The 23537-nt window shown below is 37.3% G+C and overlaps 1 protein-coding gene across 1 annotated transcript in view; it reads right to left on the reverse strand.

Moving 5' to 3' along the window:
* Positions 1 to 23537, reverse strand: part of GTF3C1 (general transcription factor IIIC subunit 1) — a 135650-nt gene that overhangs the window by 34134 nt on the left and 77979 nt on the right. Inside the window, exons 16-27 of the mRNA XM_051988276.1 lie at positions 21807 to 21952; positions 20393 to 20490; positions 17513 to 17609; positions 17188 to 17365; positions 13762 to 13906; positions 10328 to 10463; positions 8982 to 9063; positions 8630 to 8815; positions 7184 to 7341; positions 4339 to 4481; positions 2497 to 2578; positions 399 to 511 (exon numbers count right to left, since the gene is read on the reverse strand). Coding sequence (XP_051844236.1) covers positions 399 to 511; positions 2497 to 2578; positions 4339 to 4481; positions 7184 to 7341; positions 8630 to 8815; positions 8982 to 9063; positions 10328 to 10463; positions 13762 to 13906; positions 17188 to 17365; positions 17513 to 17609; positions 20393 to 20490; positions 21807 to 21952 — 1564 coding nt within the window. The remainder of the gene's footprint in view (positions 1 to 398; positions 512 to 2496; positions 2579 to 4338; positions 4482 to 7183; positions 7342 to 8629; positions 8816 to 8981; positions 9064 to 10327; positions 10464 to 13761; positions 13907 to 17187; positions 17366 to 17512; positions 17610 to 20392; positions 20491 to 21806; positions 21953 to 23537) is intronic.

Consider the following 23537-nt stretch of genomic DNA (forward strand, 5'->3'; position numbering starts at 1 on the left):
TACCGCCGAGGAACACAAGTCACAGATGATAACCCAGTCATAGGTTCCTATGAAACAGGAACAAAAACGGAAGCAAAGCTAATCAAATGAGAAACCCAATAATAACCTACAGTTCTCCAACATCATAAGGCTATTAATTACCCCATAACCTTAAGGTAAGTAGGATAAATATCACTATAGGCCTCAGGCAGAGGGAATGGAGAACCAGTCTGGGCTGGCTGCCCAAAGAAAGAGGGAGGTATCAGGGCAACCATTAAATGTGGAACCAAGCACAATTAGACAGCATCATTATTTTCATACTATGACTTGTCCAGGGAAGAAACATGTGGAAGCCTCAGGCTGACTGCACTTCTTCCTTCATATCATGGACCACAGAAATTGTGCCTCAAGTACTGTACCTGCTAAACAAATCCTGCAGTGTGTCTGGAATTTCAAGGTCAGGATTCCTTAACGCAGAACTGAACTTCTCTTTAAGCCTTTCCACAAATTCTTTAAACTCTTCAGCACAAACCTTTTGAAAGAAGATAAACCATTAAAGCCCTTCCCTTCCCGAAGAAGGCTATGCTATCTCATCCAGTTACTTCATAATGGACATTATCAGCCTGTCCCTAAAGGAAGTGGGGCTCATTGGCTGCCTCCTACACCCCCAAACCCAACTCAACATACAGATGGCAGGGAGGTCAAGAGAGATTACTTCTCTAGCATGTGCAGAAAAGAGGAAAAGGGACACAGGTCAAACCCTTCTGGAAATTGGGGTCACACCTCTGTCTAGCCATAATTGACTGTTCCCTTGCCCTACCCCCAACCTATCTGAAAGTATCACAGCAACAAGATTGCCAAGTCCTGGCTTGCTGGTCCTGAGAGTCTGTAATATCCCAGCACCATGGGAAAATTAAAATTTACATTTCTATGTATTTTTATCATTGTTTTTCAGTTGTGTCAAAATCTTTGTGACCCCATTTGGGGTTTTCTTGGCAGAGACACTAGAGTGGTTTGCTAATTTTCTTCTCCAAGCTCATTTGACAGATGAGGAAACTGAGGCAAACAGTGTTTTGTGACTTCCCCAGGATTCACCCAGCTAGGAAGTATTTGAAGACAGATTTGAGATCAGGAAAATAAGTATTCCTGACTCCAGATGTGGCACTCTTATCACTTAGCTATTCAATACACTTTATGGTTTAATAAAGTTTTTTATCAACACAACCCAAAAAGGTTAGTAGCCTAAATAGTGTTATTTTTATTTTAGAATTGAAACTGGAAGTGCTGAAGTATCTTGTTCAGGCTTGCTCAGATAATTAGTTTTAGAGCTGTTAAATGAACTTTAACCTCCTGACTCCAAAAAAGGTCAATCAACACTTTCTGTTTATTAATTCATGTCCACTTAGGATCATGTCTGATCTTATTCAGTAGCGTTCTATTCATAGCACTTATCAAATGCCTATTGTGTGCAAGTCACTGTGACACAAGCACTGGGAAAAATACAGAGCTAGATGTAATACAAACTTTGCTCTCTCTTTTTTTTTTCTCTTGATACACATAACCTACTGTCCCTTGGTGGCCATTGCTAAACCTTTGGCCCAGACCCAAACCATGGGGTTAAAAGTCAAAGGAGAGGGGATTTAAAGTGAGATAGATCCTATAATGTCATATTATAAAGACAAGTCCTGGGGACCAGAGTGGTCATCTGAGTAATCCCCTCTTGGTCTTTTTCCTTTGATTAACCCCAAGGTTGGGGTTGGGCCAAAGGTTTAACAATGGCCACCAAGGGTGGTAGGATACGTATATTGAGAGGAATTGCCTCGCACACATAGCACTATGGTATACAGAGGTTACATTAAGGGAAAAGAGAAGGTCCAGAAAATGAAAAATGTGGAGTTTCTGCTCTCTGGGTTCATTTGGCATCCAGTTTAAGAAAACTGACCTTGTCAGCTGCCAACTCCAAATTCTTTTCATAATACAATGGGAAGAGCAAAGGAGGTAAAATGGGAAAAATTATATATTTGACTAACTTGCCAGCTGCCTGTTCCCAATTTCCTTGTCTTCAATCTAAAAGACTTATTGCCAATCAGCGTCCTTCCATCTTTATATAGCTCTGTGCTTCTGAAACACTGGAGTCTATATAGAATTGCAGGATTGAAAGGGACTTCTCAGGAAGCAAGCTTTGTACTTTGTTCTTACTTTCTCCAGATAAGTTTGACAGTTTGCAAAGAACCTGTACATGACCTCTGAAGAGCTGCTCCATTTCCTTTCCAAAGCAGGCCTGAGGCATAAGAACATTCAAAGTTCTAACCTCATTTAAAAAGTGATTATGGCAGCCAGCTGAGTAAAGTTCAAACTCAAGGAACTAGGAAGTAGATTTCCCAAATGATCATGAAAAATTCCATGTTTGCCAGTCAAAGTATAGTACAGTACCAAATAAGCAAGAGACTTCTTTTGTGGTGTAGAAATTGCACTGTTCTTAGTTTTAATGACTCATAGAATTCACACCATTCTTACCTCAGGGTCTTGATAGTTATGTTTTCGATTTATAAAATCCTCAACAAGAGCTTTATCTTGATACACCTCTGCGAGGCAAACTCTGCATCAGGAAAAGATAAAATGATTTTATGTGTTTTAATGTTCCTTATGTTCTGAAATAACAAAAAACTAACTAGGGATACTTTAGTTTAACTTGTAACAACTGCACTAGAAGCTAATCTTAAAAAACAAAAAGTGCTAGATACATTAATAATAGTTCTTTGAAGTTTCTAAAGTGCTTTCCCCATGGCTGCCCTAAGAGATGAGGAGCACAAGTATTATTTCCTCTATTCTGTGGCTGAAAAATCTGAGGCTGCTCAGAGGCTACTAAGTATCAAAGTGACTTAAATTCCTGCCTGAAAATCAGAGTTGATTCTCCTATGGGTATTACTTTTTTTCTCAAAGCCTCTAACTTTAAGGTACTACTAGTTCTAGGAACCAGATAACTATCTGAAAGGGAAATGGATTGGTGACCAATGCTTGCCATAAATCAAGAGCAGTTTTTTTTTTTCTAAAGGATTAACATCCAAGTCATCAGAATGCTTTATAGGAATAGTAGGCCAGGAGGAGATTTTGGGTGTCTTAAATGTTTTGGGGAGCCTTAGAAGGTTATAACAGCAACATGGATTTACCTATAAAGTTCAATGGGCTTTAAGGGAATTTTACAGATGATCATACTTGGGTATCAATAAGCAGTGTCAGCCTTTATTTTCCAGTTCTAGGAGCAAGGAGAAGAAAGCCAAACTGACTAGACTAAATTCACTCAGGATAACACCTGGATTTCCAATCATCTGGACAATATGCTACCTAATACTTTAAAAACAGGAAGGAACTTTCAAAGGTCTTTCCTTTGAGCCTCCAAGGGATATGCTGAAAAGATAGGGAAGATGGGAGAATGTGGGCTAAGGCTGGGAGGATGGAGGCAAGGAGCCACCTGGAGAGATTAATCTGAGAAAAGGAATTCTTTCTTTGCAGGGATTAACAAATAGTGCCAAGATGATTCTTTTAGTGCAATGTCACCAAGCTACTAAGTGGTAGGAGTCAAATCTCAGGTCTTTTGACTCAAAGATCAATGTTAACAGCCACATTTTATCATTTAACAAGAGCAACAGCCTCTGTTGATCTTCTAAGATTGCTGCCACTGGATAAATCATTAACCTCTCAGTGCTTCAGTTTCCTCATCTGTAAAATAAGGAGAGGCATGTCATAGTGGATAAAGGGCTGGCTTTATCTTCGGCAAGACCCAAATTTGAGTTAGCCTAACGCAATGGTTCTCAAAGTATGCTCCAGAGAATGCTGGGAGTTTTTGAAATCCTTTCAGAGAATTCTACAAATTCAAAATTTGTTTCTATTTCTATTGTGGTAAATATCTACAACTATAACTGACATAAACAAAAACTCTTTAGACAGATTCTCAATATTTTTTTAATAGTGTAAAGATAGTGAGAACAAAAGTTTGAGAACAACTGGCCTACCTCATGTTCATCAGTCAAGAGGCCTACTATCCATCTGCCTTATGTTGGATTTGAATCCTACTACTAACTAGCTGTATAGCCACAGGCAAGTCATTTAAACTATTAGACCCCAAGCAACTCTCTAAGACTATAACATACACAATTTGCCAGTTTGTATCCATGGACGGACTTTGTAAACTATGAATTCCTTATTTCAATGAAATCATAGGTCTAGAACAAAAATGAGATGTATACAGTATATGTACATCTGTCCTATTTATGTGGAAAGCTTGAATACTGACAGCTAGAATTCTTAGAACCACCTTAACACCAGTTAAAAAATAATTTGTTTTTATAAAAAGCTTACTTATAGTTCAGATAGGCTTGTGGATTTTTGACTATGTAGCGAGCTCTTCGCCCAACTGAATGGGATGTTTTATCCAATGACTCTTCAAAAGTGGCATGCAAAATATCCCGGACAACTTGCCATGGAACAAATGGGCCTTTCACCTAGATCAGATATGGAAGATAGAAAAATCAGGATTCTTCAAAAAAAGGTCAAATTCCTTTGTCTAAAAATCAACTGTCTGTAGCTCCCCGGTGATATTACCCTATTTCTCTGTGTTTAATTCATATTACTTTTATACATGTATTTTATGTTCCAGAAAAACTAGACTTCTTTCTATTCCACAAATATATGTGCAATCACCCCACCTCTTTGATCATGTCATTTCTTCTGCCTACAATACTCTCTTTTCCTGATGAATTTCTCTCTATCTTTTAAAGATCATCTCAATTGGTATCTACTTCAATACAATTCACTAATTCAATAAGCAGTTACTAAGCATTTAAAATGTAGAAAGCATTCTAGAACCTGGGAGCACAAAGTTAAAACAACGAACAATCCTTATCCTCAAGGAATTTACGAGGGAGGAAAATGGAATAACAACATTTACACAGATAAATGGATACAAGACAAATGGAAGAAAGACCACTAATAATTAGGGGCCTCTGGAAAAGATTTTCCATAGGAGATAGCAGTTGAATTCAATTTTAAAGTCAAAGATTCAATGAAATGAGGAAAAGACAAAGTAAATACCATGTGGCAAAGGCCCAGAAGTGGGAGATGGAATGCTGAGTTAAGGAATAGCAAGAAAGCCAGTTTGATTGAAAGGTCATGGATTTGAAGGAAGAGGAATAATTTTGCAAAGGAGGGGGTAGACTCATTTCTCTTGCCTTGTCTTTTTGTCTCCCCCCATCTCACCCTTCACACAATCTCTCATAAACACAACAGACTTTAAGAACTTTCTTCCTTTGGACTTCCCACAATATTGTTTTACATTTCTCTAATACAGTTACTATGAGAAACTGTGTAATAGAGCTGTGTGGGTGAAATGGAGTGATAAATACCTTACAGAGCCTCTTTTCTTAAAGCACATTTTATAATGACTATCATTTAAGTTTATTTATAATTGTTTCATGGAGCACCAAACATTCCTTATGCTTACAACCTCACTGTAAAAGAGGTAGAATTAGAAACTTACTGGATGCAGCACCAATTCATTTATTCAAAAACCACTTATATCAAGAACCTACAGTATGCAAGATAGCCCTTTTGGTAGTGGGAAGGATCTAAAGATTATGTTATAGCCCCAGACTGGAGGATTACAGATGCTGATTTAGAGCTGGAAGGAACCTTTGAGGCTATCTGTCCTATCCCTTTTCATTTTATAATAAACAGACCCCAAAGGTTAAGTGATGCCAACTAGAGGCAGTGAGAAGCAGGACAGTGACAAGAACTTAGGCTCTCTGACCCCAGATCTTTCCCATTACACCAAGTCCTATATTTGGATTAACAATCAGTTCAAGTACAAGGTGGAGGAGGCATGGCTAATGAGCAGCTAGTGTGGAAAAGGGGTGTTTGGAGCACCTTAAGCTCTGTGAGTCAAGAGTGTGACATGGAACTGTAAAGTCCAGGCTAGCTCCCTGGAGGGCCTCAAGGTCAGCCAGAGTCAGGATCAATCAAAGTCCTTGGTCTTTAGGGGGAGAAGTGAAGGAGGCAGAAAAGCTGTCACGTGGCTAGTCAAAGATGTATCCAGGATTCTGGAGTCTGGAGTCTTCAGCCTCTCTCTTCCTCGTCCTGCTGCCAAGTGACTCTGACTTCTCTCCCTCGGCTCGCCAATCCTTGCTTACAGTTACCTCACCACCACACATTCAGCAAGCACCAATGGTGAGGAGAGCCATCACATCACCATCTCATCTAAATATGTATATAGAGTCATTATCTCACATCGAATGGGTAATTAGCCTTAGGTGCTCTGCGGTCTGATTCAAGCATACCTTTTCAGAGTTTCAGTCCTCTACATGGAACCAAAAGACAAGATAAGCTCTCAGTGCACATTAGGAAAGGCCTTGTCGTATGGTGAGACTGTGGAGGGAGCACTCCGGGATGCCTGCTCTGGACAGGCCCCATCTGGAGTACTTCATTCATTTGGGGACACAGCACATAGCAAGAGTGCTGATAATTTCACCTAAAGAGTATCCAGGAGAAAAGAAACAGAAGGAGGAGATCTTGCCATCTAGCTGGCTAGTTGGCCCTCCTACCTCATGATATTACCCTGCAAGTGTTACTCTGTTATGAAATACCCAAAAGAACCAAAGAAGATATTCTGTGGTCCACAACCAAAATAAAGGAGAAAGACCCAGGAACACTCAGTTTTTCTTTATGCACAAGATGTCAGTCTAATGAATATCAGAAGGGACATGAAAAAAAGATTTAGTGCCTTAAAGACAGAACAGAGGTCCTCAGACAGTGCAACACAGACTCAAAATGGTCGGTGCAGTTCTTGCTCTAAAGGATGAGTCAAATCAAAAGATGCCAAATTTTTTAAAGGGTGTTTTCTTACTGAAGGTCGGATTTCTCAGTAAAAACCTAAAAACTAAACATTCAAAAGCTTTGTATTCCCTACCCAGGATTTGCACAGACCTGGAGCTCAGCAAATAATGTTTGGACTGATTTGAATATTTGTAAAAATCAAGTGGGAATACAGAGGGAGCTAGAAATACAATATTGGGGGTCACAATTCAGGTAGAGGATAGGATGGGTGCAAAAACATCTTCAGGGGTGCCTGAATAAGAAGCACTTATATGCTTGTCAAAGGAATGAATGAAATGCACATAGCAAAGAAAGAATGCAGCAGCTGACTGAATACCTTTGTATTTAGGACATTACTGGCAATTCGGCAAAGCATCAGAAGCCCATCTTCCTGCATTGTCCAGGTCACACGCAGACGTGTCATCCTCTGCAGAGCACTCTGGTCAGCTTCATCATGGTAGCGCATTTTTTTGCTTTTTTCTTCTGACTTTTCTCCTAAACATTGGAGAAAGGAATATGCTGACTTAGTTTCTTCTAGCAAACAGCATGCTTATATTTCACAGTTTTATAGACTTTACACCTGGAAAAGACCTTAGAGTGGTCTCATCCAAATGCTTCATTTTATGGTTGAACAAACCTCCCTCTGCAGATTTCACAGCCATTACTTTGGGAGGGTGCAGAGCTCTCCACCCCTGCCTTCAGTGCCTGGACTGTAGGTGATAAGTGCAAGTAAAGCTTTTGAGTTAGAGAATAAATGCTACTTGGCATTACCAGTTTCCAAAATTACGTTTTTCAGGTTGTTTTTGGTTTTGTTTTTAAACAAATTACAACAATTCCAATAGTAGAAAAAAAAAGAAGAAAAAGGTAAGAAAATATGAATCCAAATTCATAATACTGAACTTTTCTAATAAATAGTAAATCTAGATCTTGATAGAGTCTACTATGTTAACTTACAAACACCTCCACAATTGTTTATACAAGAGGTTGCAATTCCATTTTGAATGATGTCAGTCAAAGGAATCTACTTTCCTGACTTCTCTATCCCCACCATATATAGATGAAAAAACTGGATCCATTTTCAAATAAAAATTTAGATTTTTCTTAAAATTTAAGATATATCAGCTAGATCTTTATGGAAAAATCTGGACTATTTCTTTGAAATAAAGCAATCTAAAACATTAGAATATGCTTCCCTTCATCTCAAACTGTTTTTCCTCAGAAAAGACATCTGATGTGCAATCTTAAGATGAAAATCCAGAGAGCAAAGCAATTGAGTTTCTGATTCAAGTCTGAAAGAGTCATGGAACCCTGCCCTGCAGTTTTAATTGCCCTTCCTCTCTCTGAAAAATTTCAAAATATATGTTAAATTTTGACTTAATTGGTATACCTACAAATATGAAAAGAGAAAACAGAAAAGAGATCAGAATTTTTGCAAGGTGTGTATATTTAGACAAGAATTTGCAAGAAGAAATATAATTAGAGGTTTGAATTGAGAAAGGAAACGAGACACTAAAGGAATGACTACTCTTTAAGAGAAAAAGACAAAAAAAACTAAGAAAAAGTAAATGGTAAATGCAAAGATCTATTCTCATCTGTCAGGTTGGTTGGAAAATAAGATAGCAATGACAATATATTAAGTATCTCAAATGAAAGGAAAGAACAGAAAACAGCAGAAGACAAATTGAAGACTTAGTTGGTATGTGATTTTCACAAGTAAGGTAGTGAAATTAAGAAACTGGAGTAGCAACAGAAAAGGGAAATGAAACTGTAAGTGACCAATAACCTTTCTTCCTTCTCTTAACCTTCTTTCCAGGGTCCTTTTTGAGCCTTTTTCGTTTCTGGCTTTTGCCGCCCCTCACCCTCTTGTTTCTGTCTTGTGTCATTTCTTTGCCGATCTCAAACTGCTCCTCCTTCTCAGTAGGAAGTTCTGAGGGGGCTTTTGTATCTCCCAAAATATTTATTCTATTATCTAGAAATGATTAAAAGAGAAATATTACCACAAACAGTAGTTTCAAGACGACATCTGAACATACTAACTCTTTTCCAAATTAAACTGAAGTTTTTTGCTGCTGAACTATCATTAGTTCTACATGTGGGAAGAACTGAAGATACCAGTGAGATACAGTGATACTTACTTCCAGCACTTAGTGGCAGAGAACGTTTGGATAAAAATGTCTGGAGCCTAACTGTAAGGCCATTTTCTGAAACTGTATTTTCCTAAAAGACAAATATGTGTATCAAGAATTCCCAGGTTTCTGAGGCAATAAATTCACAACATTCACAACCGCCTTTAATGAAGTCCAGAAAATAATTTAGCAATAGTAGGAGAGTTGTCTGCAACTTAGTGCAGAGAAGAGAATGTTTTCATGCATGCTACAGTAATGTGCTCATTATTGTATTATCCCATATATAATGTTTTCCTTGAGCCTATTCCTTGAAATCTTTTAACTTCTGCAAAAATGACATATTTTTTATGTTGTCTCCTGGAAATTTTACCCCAGAGGGGAAGAATTAAAAGAAAAGCTAGAACTGAAAAAGGTAGAAAAAGCACAGGGGCCACAAAGATATTTAAATGAACTAGATAACCTTGAATTTTCCCTTCAGCTCTGTCAGTAGCATTCAGGGACACAAGACAATGACAAGAACTGTTCACACTTACAGGGAGCTCTACCCACAGCAGATGGCAATAATGAACAAAATGTTTAATAAAGGCTTGGGTAGAAGATTTTGAGACTGCTAATTATACCAATATGTATTATCCTGTATGACAGAATAGAATAATCTCAGACTAAATGTGCTGAAAAGACACATAGACAGATCAGAGAAATCTAAATCCAGATTATTGTATAGATTTCTAGTGCTCTTTGAGAATAAGATCAGGTCAGTTGGGCACATGAAAGGATTACCTCTGTTTGTATCTCTTTTTTAGAATGGGATTTTGGGAGCTCCACTAATCATGTCTTTCCAGGCTGACAAATGGCAAAGTAGAAAATGAGGTCTTCTCATCAACTGGAAAAATACTAATTATGAATGAACTGTCTGCCAGACTTGAGATGATACTTTCCCCTATGAGACCTTTCTCTTAGAAATCACAGCACAGTAGCCCAAGCCCTAAAATCCTGTAATTCAGTGGATATTACCTTCTGAAAAAGTAAACTATATATTTACTTCCATATTTGACTCAAGTTTTACTTAAATAGAAATTTTCACAGGAGAAAAAGTTCTAAATATGTAAATTATCAGTAACTGCATTCTTAAGGTCACAGATATAGAGCTAAAAGGGACTTAAAAAGTCATCACTCCAAGTCCTTCTTTTACAGATGAGAAAACCAAAGCCTGGGGAGGACTTGGCCAGATAGTGAATAGTTAGAACTCTAAGCGAGGTCCTCAACTCTGAATCTAACTGCTCTTTCATAAATGAACTGTAAAGAGACATCAAAAATGGACACCTATGGTATGCTGAGTCAGCTCAAGAACTCACCTTCCTCGACTTGTTAATGATGTAGCTGGTCCAGATCCAGTTACGCTTTAAGTGTGCGTAGAAACTGGAATCTAGACCTGCTGCCCCTAATCCATCACCAGGTATAGATCCATCATCCAGCACTTCACGGCTCCCACTAAAGAATAGAAAAATAGACAGGAAATAGGTTAGGTATCTGGATGTACTTTTGGCTCTTGAACCTTTGCAGATCCTCAGATGGGACAATTTCTCTATGACTCGGTAGATAAGTCTTCGAGAGTTTTGGTTGTTGTTAAGTCATTTACTCATGTCCAACTCTTGATGACCCCATTTTTTAAAATAGGATTTTCTTAGAAAGATTAATGGAGTAGTTTGTCACTTTTTTTTCTTTAAAATCTCCATTTTATAGCTGAGTAAACTGAGGCAAATAAAGGCTAAATGATTTGCCTGGGGTTATACAGTTAGTAAAAGTCTGAGGCTGGATTTCAATCCTGGACCTCCTGATCCTAGGCCTAACATTTTATCCATTGCACCAACTAGCTGGCCCAGGATTTCTGGGGTTTAAAATATTATTACCTAGTTTGTGGCTACTTTACTGATGACTTTTCAACTTGGCTAGTTTTTGGATCCCAGGCATATTTCTATGAGTAGGCCTTCAAAGACTAGGAGAACTTGACAGAATTTATACTCTTCTAAATGCGCAAGAATCCAGGGTCACTGCACAGTATGAAGAGGCCCTGAGATAGGACTTCAGAGGAGCACTGGCATACAATACAAGTGAAAAGCACATATGCACATACACTTTTGCTCCAGTTCATTTGTCAGTCCTCTGAGAATTTCACACTGACTTCTTTGCTAGTTTCAGAATGTAGAAACTTCAGTTTTCTACTTCCTTGAAAAGTGGCAGGTAAGTGGAAATAGGAATTATAAAAGTCCACTGGCAACATATGTGAGGGTGGAAATGTATTCTTTTGCAGATTAAAAGAACCAGGGAAAACTACAAGAAAGAAAAAAGTAGAACTCTCTAGAATAGCAATAACAAGAATGATAGCTGACAAGCATGAGAACTTGCTTTGTCAAGGGCTTTACATATATGATGACTTTATCTGAAACCAAAGGTATTTTTAATTCTGCTATAGAAGAGACACAAGTGAAATGAATTAAAAGTTTTAAGACTTATCCATAATCATACAACTAGAACCAGAAGGGGCATTTTTTGAACTCACATTCTTCCTGATAAAGTTATCTAATTAAATATTGGGCCATTTAATAAATGAGAATTGTTAGGTGAATTCTCATTCAAGTTTCTTGGCACATCTAATATCATGAAGATCAATAACATTCAGATTTACAGATGCTTACACCTCAGGGTGGGGGAAGGCCTTTAGTTTCCTTATTCTTTTCAATGTCTTTTAGCAGTATTGTGCAAAGATTGAAGCTAAATATAGACACATTCCTCCCCTTGCCCTCTATATTTGATACAAATGTATTTTTTAGGGGTCTGAGTCAAGATGTAGTTCATAAAAGGATAATTAACCCAACCTTGAAAATAACCTAAATCTCCACAGGACTGAATTCCCAATATGTATATGTCCTTTGGCTTTATTGGGTGTGGAAAAAGGCCATGGGAACATTCTCAGGAAGGAAATAGGTAATCTAAATCAGGGAAAGAAAGAGAGAATAGTATACCATGAAGTCTAGGGCATTTTGGCATAGGAAGTGATAGTTTAAGGACAAATAGGCAGCAAAGTATCAAGAGGGAACTTAGTGTTCGCTGCTATTGATTCTCAGAGAAGGGAAAGAAATGCTATCCAAAGTTTAATAGACCTCAGTAAGACTCGGCTTGAGTTGAGAATAGTCCTATGCAGAAGGAGAGAGAGTACAATCCAAACCTCCAATATTATAAGTTGGAATCCTCTCCTTACAAATGAAACCTAAAAAGCATTTATCTTGGGTTGGCAGGAAAAAGTTTAGGATGATTCTGCAGCTGCCTTGTTGTGGTGCAAATATGCACATGATCACTTTTCGGCCCAGGCTGAGCCCTCTCTCTCCCTTCCTGCTCATCCTCATGGCATTCTTTCTGGCTAGAAGAAAGCAGGGAGGCAATAAAGTCTTCCTGCTTACTTTGGCATATACAAGACTGAATTTGCTATCTTTTCAACAGCACTCTGCTTTTCAAAGGCTTCCATCCACAGGTATAATAAGATGGAGGGACACAGGCAAAGCTGATAAATCATCTCCACCCAGTAGTAATACTACTTTTGATATATGTGTCTTCTGGATAGCCTACTTTTGAGTAAGTGTAGTAGCAATGAGATTTATAACTAAATGAATTATGTTCAAATCCTGGTTTTCCTTGGTCACTGCAATTAGTACCTTGTACAAGTCCTTTCTACTCTCTGGACCTCAAGCTGAAAAAATAAAGAACTGGAAGGGCTTTTCAAACCCTAAGGCCTATGATATCCAGAGTTATAGAGTGAACTGGAGGGAGAAAAACCTTTCTTAAACACTGAAACATTAAGTACATCAGATTACATAACATAATGGCAAAGCCCATGTACACATTTACATTCAGCTAAACTGTGAAACAGTGGGACAGTCACTCTCTATCTCTCTGGGCTTCAATACTTTCATCTGTAAAACACAGATAACAATACATGTACAACCTCAGACAGAGAATATTAGAGGGAAGAGCTCTATAAATCTTAAATACTATCTGAACAGCCTCATTACTAAGAGAAGCCACAGTGCCTTTAAATGCTCACACTGAGAACAGCTCGTATCACTGCAAGATTTCATACAACCCAGTGGAAGAGATTTTTTGAAAATTTTCTTTTTGTTATTATGACCATTTCCTTAAATGAAGAATAGAAAAAGATGCCTGCATAGGACTATGTGAATATCTGTTGCAAACAGCTTGATTTTTGAAAAGTTTAACATGATAGATCCAAATTGGCTCTGCTTGCTGTATTTCCTTTTCAACTTTTAACTTTATATTTTAGTATGACTTTAAAATAAAAGAGGTATAGGACAGGCGCTAGAGAAGGAGATGTGGGCCCAAGGTGACCCTGGTTCAAGTCTGCCCTGACCAGTGCCGGATATGTGGTCCTGGGATCTAAGACTATATATGAGCTGGAGAGATGGTATAGAACTACCTAGTAATGAGGACTTCCTCCCAAGAGTCCCCTATACCAGTGAAATAACAGAGTCAGTGTAATACAGTATTCTTATTTCCATTATACAGATGAGGAAACTCTCTGCCAGTGGTTCCCTATCTGAGGAAGGACTCAAATCCAGGCTCGTTTGACTCCAAGTCTATGACTCTTTTACCCCAAACCATTTGTGACCTGATGCCTCACATAGTGTTTGGCCTGTGCAGGAACTGGCAATGTTCTTTTGGGTACATGGGTGCTCTGTCCACAGCAAAGGGGGAGAAGATCAGAAGGCCAACATACGAGATATACTCCAGCATCGCACACTTGCGTTCCAAGTTGTGCTTGTCGATCGCGTTCTCCTGCTCCATATCTGCCTCCACACTGCCGGTCTCGCTGTTTGGATCCTGAGCACTGCTCTTCTTGACCCGAGGATAGCGAACCACTCCTGGGAAACCAAATTAATCTCCTGGCATTACTCACGTCTCACTGACAGCAGCCCCTTCCCATCACCAGAGGGTGGCTATAGAATGCAGCTAGGATGACAATTAAGGATAACAAAGTAGAAGACTCGTGTTTTCTAATCCTGCATAAACATTTTTTGGGGGGAGAAAAGGAGAAATCCAAGTGTACACAGTTCTCAGGTTGGAAACATTCTTTACCAATGCAGATTGGCAACCTGTCTCTAACTTTTAATCTTACAAAAATTTCTAGCACACTGAAACATTTAAGTAATCATCATAAAGGCAATATGTGGAAGAGGCAAGATTTGAATCGCAATCTTCTTGACTCCAAGGTCAAATGATTGACCTAAAATCAGCAAAACTGATTTTAAAAGAAATTTGTCAAAGTACTAGTCATACCAGGAGAAGGAGGAAGCCACTATGCTTTGGAGACTATAAATTTATTTCAGGGTTAAAGGCTAAAGAGCTAAGTGGAATAACATGAAGGAGGACTTTTTGAAGGTTAAACTTCAAGATGGAGAAATGGTCACAAGGAATAAACTACTACTTGTACTCACTTATTCTAGCAAGGCCAAGAGACAGAAGAGAGATGGGCTGGAAGGAGAAGAGGAGTGAAGGACAGAATATGGGATATAATACGAGTAAGAAGAAGAGACAAGAGGGGCTGAAGTCCTTTGAGGCAGTTGATTCTCTGAATTGCTGGCTAGTACCTGAGGTTTTCTGTTTTTCTCTTGGTTGTGCTAAGCTAGCTATATGTTTAATAACCTATATTTTATGTTGAAATAATTATATTTCATGGGATCAAAGATACTTTTTATTTCTTGGACAATGATGGAAAGGATTATGGAGTTAATCCAATTCTTCAATGATCTATGATTTCACTGGTATGGGTCCCTCTCTACCTCTATGGAATTCCTCTGCTGCAACTTGTATTAAACTGTCATAGACTCTGAGAACTGAGAATCACCTCTCTACCACAATGTAGTATCGGAGGATGTTAGTGAGTAGGATAATACAACCAACTAGTATACAGCCTAGCAAAGTGCGTAGATACTTAATAAAAGTTGATGAATAAAATAAGTCTTTAAGATTTCTGGGATTAAAGAAATTAAAGAGAAGCATTATTTACAGGTATATGTACCTTTATTTCTATTAAAAGTACTATCATCCTTTTAGTCATACAAGTTCAGAACCTAGGAGTCATCCTTGACTCTTTTTCTAGAACTGTTATGTTGTATGGAAATTTGATATGGTTGAAAAGTGTCTGACAACCTTTGCTGAGAAAAATTTGAAACTATAAAAAATATGCCAAGTCATAAACTTTTAACCTGGTAGAAAAGCAAAATCTTTTACCTGCTGACAAGTTCATCTGATGAGTAAAAGCAATACTTTATGACATTCATGATTTAGTAATTCTTTTAGATCTTTTTAAGAAGTCTCAAATGAGAAAACATATGTTACCCAACTCAGTTCATCTTATATATTTACTGCTGAGTAAAGGTACAATTTTGCTCAATTGTTTTTATAACACCCATTCAATTTATAAAGCATTTATTAAGCAGTTTTTATATGTCAGGAATTGGGCTAGGTACTGAAGATACAGACTAAAAAAGGAATGACCTCTAGGAGTTTATATTCTACTGAAGAAATAATGTGGACATCTGTAAGCAAATATAAAATGTAAACAATATGGGAAGGAGATGTAGGGGATTTAACAGGAAAGAACTCCTGTGAAGGAAAGTGGGGATTTTAAGAGAAGAATATCCTTATGATGGTAAAGAGTCTAAGTGAAAGTACAGAGATAGGAGACAGAATATAATGTCTGAGGAACAGGATGTTGGTCAGCCTGGTGGAGAGCAAGAAGTGGGAGTATGAAAGATATCCAGCTTAGAAAACTAAGTTGTAGGCAGTTGGTCAAATAGGAAAATTTGTTATTTTATCCTAGAGGCAACTGGAAAGTCCTAGAGTTTTTTTTTTTTTTTAATGAAAAAAGACATGGTCCCACCTGTTCTTTAGAAATATCCATTTGGGATGACTAAAGTGTTGATTTGTTTTGCTTTACTATATTTACTTGATGCAAGGGCTGGTTCTATTGGATGATGCTGGAGGAAGAGGAGGAGCAGGAGGAATGATTTCAGTGGAAAATGAAGGTGATCATAAAAAAGGTATCAACAAAACAGCAAACAAACATTTTAAAAAAGACCATCAATTTGGCAAATATGAGGAGAGGGGAAAAACTTGAGACAAGGGAATCAATTAAGGAGTTATTACAACAGCCTGGGCAAAAAAGATTACAATTATCAGCTAGTCTGATTGTGATGTGCATGGAAAGAAGAGGAGGGATGTATACATGTTGTGGAGGTGGAACTGAGGACTTGTCAACTGAATGAATAAAGAGAGTGAGGGAGAAGAGCCTCAAACTCCTTGGTCATGGAGCTGGTTAACCAAAAGACGGTGGCACTGTCAAAGGAAAAGGGAAATGATAAAACAAAATATGAATAATATTAATCTTCCTGTTCTACTTCTTGCATAAAGAGGCAATGTAGTTTGGGGCAGCTAGGTGGCACAGTGGAGAGAACATCAGTCATGAAGTCAGAAGGACCCAAGTTGAATCTGACCTCAGACAATTAACATTTCCTAGCTGTCGCTTGGGCAAGTCACTTAACCCCAACTGCCTCAGCAAAAAAAAAAAAAAAAAAAAAAAAAAAAAAAAAATAGAGGCAATGTGGTACAGTAAAAAGAGTATTAGCCCTAGAGTCAAAAGAATTCTAGCTTGGACATTTGCGTTGTATGGCCCACCTGTAAATATGCCTTTTGACTTATCTCCTCATCTCTAAAATGGAAAGAATCCCTCAAACTACCTACTTCAGAAGGTCAGGATAAAGAAAAAACTTTACATACAGTAAAACAGCTCTAAAACAGTTATTTTTATATGTGTCTAAGAGGTAAAGGATTTTAGTTCTTGTTCTAAGCACAAATGGAAATAAAGGCACCCAGATACTTTTCTGGAGAGGAAAAAAGGAAGAATAAACAGGAGGGATAGTACAGAGTGAAGACAGCTCGATCATGTCAAGGAGACTTAGCTTCTACTTCTGATTCTGCTATTAACTATCTCAAATGACTTTGGGAAAGTCACTATTATTAGGTCTTGTCTCCCAAATCTGTAAAATGAGGATTTGGATAAGATAGTTTCTTTCTAGCTCTAACAGTCTAAGACTCAATACAATGGAGAAAAAAATAGTGAGATTTGGGAAAGAAATTGTACCTAATGGAGTATTAAGGCAGACACACTGTAAATCAAACCAATAGTTTTCCACATCTTGCATCGTGTCCAGAATGTACAGGCGCCTTTCATAGGGTCGGCTGCTTTGGGCCAGATTATAATGTGGGTCACAGATTGTAGTATCAATAATCACTGCATTCTTCTTTAAATATATGAATACCTATAAGAAAATTGTGCATGCACACAGACATCAACAGTGAATTTGGTTGCTGGCACTGTTCTTGCCAAGCCATAACCACCACCAGCACCACCACCAGCACCACCCCTACCACCATCATCACCACCACTTGGGCTTTAAAGATGTTACCTGATCTTTATCCTGAAATTTTTCTGTGGGACCAAACTGCAGCAGCCCCATATAGCAAAGTCTCTGAAGATTCTCCACTACTGAAAAAATATACCGCCTGTAAAAAAAGATGAATGAAAATGATAGGTAATCCTAACAAGCACTCAAACATCACCAATTATATTTCAGAGATATTATTTCTGGAGCAAGAAAGGAACTTTTTGCTTTAAAAGTTCCTTTAAATAAAACTCATCTACCTCACATTATGCCTTTTCTCAAATCCAGAATCACCATTTCTACCAACTAGCAAACGAAATAGAATAAATTTTAAAATCTGATTTTGATTTAGCAATCAGAATCGTTTGGGAAAAATAATCATCAAATCAATGTTTAAGTGAAAGAGTATTTCCTAGAATGGGGGATTTGGGGATAAATCTAAAATCAATTCATATTTGGAATTAATATAGAACCATCTCCCCTAAATAATTTGTTTCTTTAATTAACAGTTAATTTTTACTTGAAAACAGCCTAAAAACAAATAATAAGTATCATGTTTAAATATTTCATATATATGTATCATATTTTATATGTGTATTTATACTTCAATGGATCTATGATCTAATTAATATGGATATTTTCTCCAGTGTTAACGATTGAAATACAGTTTTTTTTTTCATCCTGTAAAATTCTCATACATGTATTTAAATAAATCTTCTAGTACAGTTCTCCCCAATATATTAGAGGCCTTCTTTAGGGCTTTTCACACTTTATTGTTGACAAGAGAACACATAGATGGTCTGTCTGTCCCTTACTCTGACTATATGACTATGGTCTTGTTCTTTTCATGATATCTTTCCTAAATCGTATTTTTTATTCTCCTGCCTTATAAGTGATTATAAGTTATGTGTTGAGTCTCTCACATTACCTAATGCTAGGAGAGAAATTTTGTTTCTTGAGTCACAGTCATATTGCATCACCAGAATTATATCCCATTCACCCCCACCCAAATTTCTCTTTCCTAATATCTTTTCTCTATAGAAGGTACATATGTAGGAAGATTAAATGAAAATCACTAGTGTTTTACATGAGCCAAAGTGAAGTGAGTAGAACCAATAGAACATTGTAGAAAGCAACAACAAGATTATGTGATGCACCTGTCAGATTGGCTAGAATGACAGGGAAAGATAATGCGGAATGTTGGATGGGATGTGGGAAAACAGGGACACTAATACACTGTTGGTGGAATTGTGAATAATACATCCAACCATTCTGGAGAGCAATTTGCAACTATGCTCAAAAAGTTATCAAACTGTGCATACCCTTTGATGCAGCAGTGTTACTACTTAAACCCCAAAGAGATATTAAAGAAGGGAAAGGGACCTGTATGTGTAAGAATGTTTGTGGCAGCCCTGTTTGTAGTGGCTAGAAACTGGAAACTGAATGGATGCCCATCAATTGGAGAATGGCTGAATAAATTGTGGTACATGAAGGTTATGGAATATTATTGTTTGGTAAGAAATGACCAACAGGATGATTTCAGAAAGGCCTGGACAGACTTATACGAACTGATGCTGAGTGAAATGAGTAGGGCCAGGAGGTCATTATATACTTCAATAACAATACTATATGATGATCAATTCTGATGGATATGGCCCTCTTCAGCAATGAGATAAACCAAATCAGTTCCAATAGAGCAGTAATGAATTGAATCAGCTACACCCAGTGAAAGAACTCTAGGAGATGACTATGAACCACTACATAGAATTCCCAATCCCTCTATTTGTCTGCCTGCATTTTTTAATTCCTTCACAGTCTGATTCTTTTTGTACAGCAAAATAACGGTTTGGACATGTATATGTAAGTATTTAATTTATACCTTAACATATTTAACATATATTGGTCAACCTGCCATCTGGGGGAGGGGGTGAGGGGAAGGAGGGAAAAATTGGAACAAAAGGTTTGGCAACTGTCAATGCTGTAAAATTATCCATTAATATAAATTGTAAATAAAAAACTATTAAAAAACAAAACAAAACAAGATTATGTGATGATCAACTGTGATGGACGTAGATCTTTACAACAATGAAACTATTCAGGCCACTTCCAATAGATTTGTGATAGAGAAAGCTTATCTGTATCTAGAGAGAGGACTATGGGGACTAAATGTGGATCCCAACATAGTAGTTTCACCTTTGTGGTTATTGTTTGCTTACTTGTTTTTTTCTTTCTCATTTTTCCTCTTTTTGATCTAATTTTTCTTGTGCAGCATGATAATTTAGAAATATGTTTAGAAGAATTGCACAAGTTTAACCTATACTGGATTACTTGCTGTCCAGGGAAAAGGGGAAGTGGTTGAGAAGAAAAATTTGGAACACAAGGTTTTGCAAAGGTGAATGATGAAAACTTTCTTGCATTTTTTTGAAAAATAAAAAAACTCCCAATCCCTCTATTTTGTCCACCTGCAGTTTTGATTTCCTTCACAGGTTAATTGTATACCATTTCAAAGTTCGATTCTTTTTGTACAGCAAAATAACATGTATACATATATTGTATTTAACTTATACTTTAATATATTTAACATGTATTGGTCAACCTGTCATCTGGGGGAGTGGGTGGGGGGGAGGAGGGGAACAATTGGAACAAATGCTTTTGCAATTGCCAATGCTGAAAAATTACCCATGCATATATCTTGTGAATAAAAAGCTATAATAAAAAAATTAAAAAAAAAAGAAAAAGAAAAAAGCTATTATAAAAAAAGAAAGAAAAGAAAATCATTAGTTTTCACTAACTTGCTGGCATAATTAATTTCTCCTTCTGGAGCTATGTTTATTTATAAGAATCCTTTAAAAGATACTTTGGCAAATAATGACGTTAAAATCAAATGAACACTGATGAACTTACCTCTTATACAGAAGTTGCTGTCGGATTGGCCTGGGAAGAAATCTAATCAATGTGTGCTTCTTCAGAGGGTCATTCAAAAAATCTTCTAGGTTATCCACCTATAAAGGTCATTTTTAGGTTGTATAGATTCCAAAACAAAAAGTGAATGGCAAGAAGCATAAAAGAACACTACAACTATGTCTTGACCTTGGGTTTGCAAATGAGAGAAGCTGAAAAATGTTCTGCTCCAATGAATGTCCTTATTTATTAACCTGGGCTGTCCCTTCTCTATATTACTTAAGAGAGGCACAAAGACTCAAAGGATCCATGACTACACTTCCTTCGGCTCTGTTTAACTATTGGTGCTAGATGCTTTGAAAAAGGAACAAAGCTTGGGGCTTACAGATAAAGATAAATTGTATATTTGTATGTAAGATGGAGCCACACTTTCAGGAAGGAGCTCCATAAAGTTAGGTAACTCTTTCTCTTGGATTATTTCTTTAACTAAAAACAGTGAAGGGAAGAGAATAAACATTTAAATAGCATCTCCCATGTGCCAAGCACGATGCCATTTGCTTTTTATACATGTTGTCTAATAATCTTTTGATTTGATTTGAAAAACAAACAGACACTAAGGAGGATAAGTACCAAGTAGGTGGGGCTACTTTAATTGGAAAGAAATTATAACAAAAATGACCTAAATGGCAAATAGGCTATATATCACATGGGGACTAGATCAATTCCCCCGTCCCTGTAGCATTCTACTGAAAGTGATGAGGGGAAGGGAGAAAGGAATAGCTTTGATCAGGAGGCCTCAGTCTGAGATAGTAGATTTTCAGTAACAAACTTGTGCCTACTGTAATATCCATACATCTCTGAACTTTTCCTTAATGGAATCTTGGATACCAAAGTTCAGAACTTCATTAGCCGAGTAAACCATTATCCCCCATTAAGAACCTCTAGGAAAATGAAATATTAATTCCAGACTCAATAAATAACAACTCACTTTATATAGTATTTTTAAGTTTATTTAAAATTTTTGCTGGTATTATCATTTACATTTTGTTGATGAGGAAATGGAAATATAGGGAAATTAATGAAAGTCATATCTAGGATTTGAATTCAGGTCTCCTGATTCTAAGCCCATCCCTCTCACCATAACACTGACACAATGCCACTTTCTCCTTCTAACCACAGAAGTCATAAGGAAGCAAAAAAAAAACAAAAAACCCAAGCATGTTTCCAAACTGGACTGTTTTTCTTCCAAAGAGCAGTTACTAATGTAGTTTCTCCTCTAAATCCATGCTTTTCTGGTTTCCTGACAGATTGTGTGAAAAGTTCTGCTTCACTTTTTTGAGGATAGGAAAGAACATCTTTGTGGGCAAAAAGCTCTGGGAGCTAAAGAGAAGAAGAAATAGGAAATGATCATACTGACCTTATAACTGACTTGGACTATCTGGATGAAGATGGACAGAGGCAAGCACAGAAGGATATCACTGACAAGGGCCCAGCCAAATCCAAAATCTCTGTGTATTGGGATGGGCGGAACATAACGCATCCAAGAAGCTTCATCCACAAACACTAGAAGAAGAATTTTAGTAAGGCCTAGGTCCTTACTTATCTAAAATGCTTTCAACAATAAACTCCTGGGTTTTGTCAAAATCTCAGAAATCTTGACAACGTAAAAAATCTCTTACAAAAACTTACTTATTTCCAAATTTAAGTTCAATCAGATAGTGGAAAAAATGGGTGGATGGGTAGGGGAGCATATAAGTTTATTTTAATTTTGAAGAGTAAGCTAAGATATAGGTTAGCCAGCTACCATGAACCTGAAGGATCAGGTAGAAAAAGGCACAGGAGGAAGACACATGAGAAAGGAATTCAAGTGAAAATGTACAAATAATGAATTAAAAAACGGAAAGAAGGATTTGAATGAGGCAGATCCTTGAGTGAATGAACATCAAAGACAGGGAATCAGTGAAGAGAACTAAGCTAGAAAGAAGTATTTGAGTTAGAGAGGGAGGCATATACTTTTAAGTGTGTCTGGAGAAGAGAGGATGGTAGACATATTACTACATCACATGCAACTAGTAGCCAACAAATATATAAATTATTTCACACACAGGCCAAGCTGAACACACCTTGTCTCAGTAGTTTAGCTAATGAAGGGAGAACCTATATATTTATAGAGTTTATACTTTGGTTCTTCTCTGGTTCTATACAATCATGGCTATTATTAAAAATTTTTTTTTCAGGTGAGGGTGGGTGACTCAGTGGCCTTAATTATTGGAAAAAAGGGAAGAAATGATTGTATTGATTTTCATGACAAAAAGTAACTGCAGAAATGTTATAGGATATCTTAACAAGAAAGAAAAAGATTGAAACCATCAAAAAAGCATGATAACATGCTAGACATCACACAAAGAACAGTGGTCTTCAGCTGATTTCTATGTATTTAAGTTTAGCCTGAAGGCAGGGGCATGACTTTCCCAAACCATAGAGAGAATGGCTACATTAAAGGTTGGGTGGGAGACCTCTAAGCCTATCCTATTCTCACTCTGCCCAACATCCTGGCCATTACTATGAAGGTAAGTCTCAATTCAATTCAATTTTATACACTTTTAAGGAGCCTCTGGATGACAAAACAAAGTTCACATGACATAAACTTGGTTCAAGTTTTTCCAGCTTATATTTGGCAGATCAGACACAAAGTTAACTGAGAGATCTCCAAAAGAGACACCATTATCAGAAACCTCTCACCTCAGAACTCTTCTTATACAGCCAAAACTTTCCTCTCTCCACTATAATCAACTTAATCAACTAAGAAGCTTCACCTGGAAGAAATACTATTGAAACTTTGATGCCAATTTATTCTATTTCTATCCTCCCTATCTGGTACTTACCATTCTTAAAGGCTTACAAATTCCCACCTCAGACTTTCTAGTGTCTGGGATTCAGAAGCATCATAGACCTGTGTGAAAAAAATTTTTTTCCTAGTAAACTAAACTCTTCTTGTACTCTCATCACTGTCCTGGTACTCTCATCACTATCAGATTAGCCTAATCTCATTCTCTCAAGGCTCGATCCTGTTCCACACTTTCCTTGTCAGTCCCTTAAACCCGGGCAGCTTTGTTTATGCCTTCCTTGCTCCTGTTCCCAAAATGCT

Source organism: Antechinus flavipes, chromosome 1 (genome assembly GCF_016432865.1).
Source record: "Antechinus flavipes isolate AdamAnt ecotype Samford, QLD, Australia chromosome 1, AdamAnt_v2, whole genome shotgun sequence".
NCBI classification, from domain to species: Eukaryota; Metazoa; Chordata; class Mammalia; order Dasyuromorphia; family Dasyuridae; genus Antechinus; species Antechinus flavipes.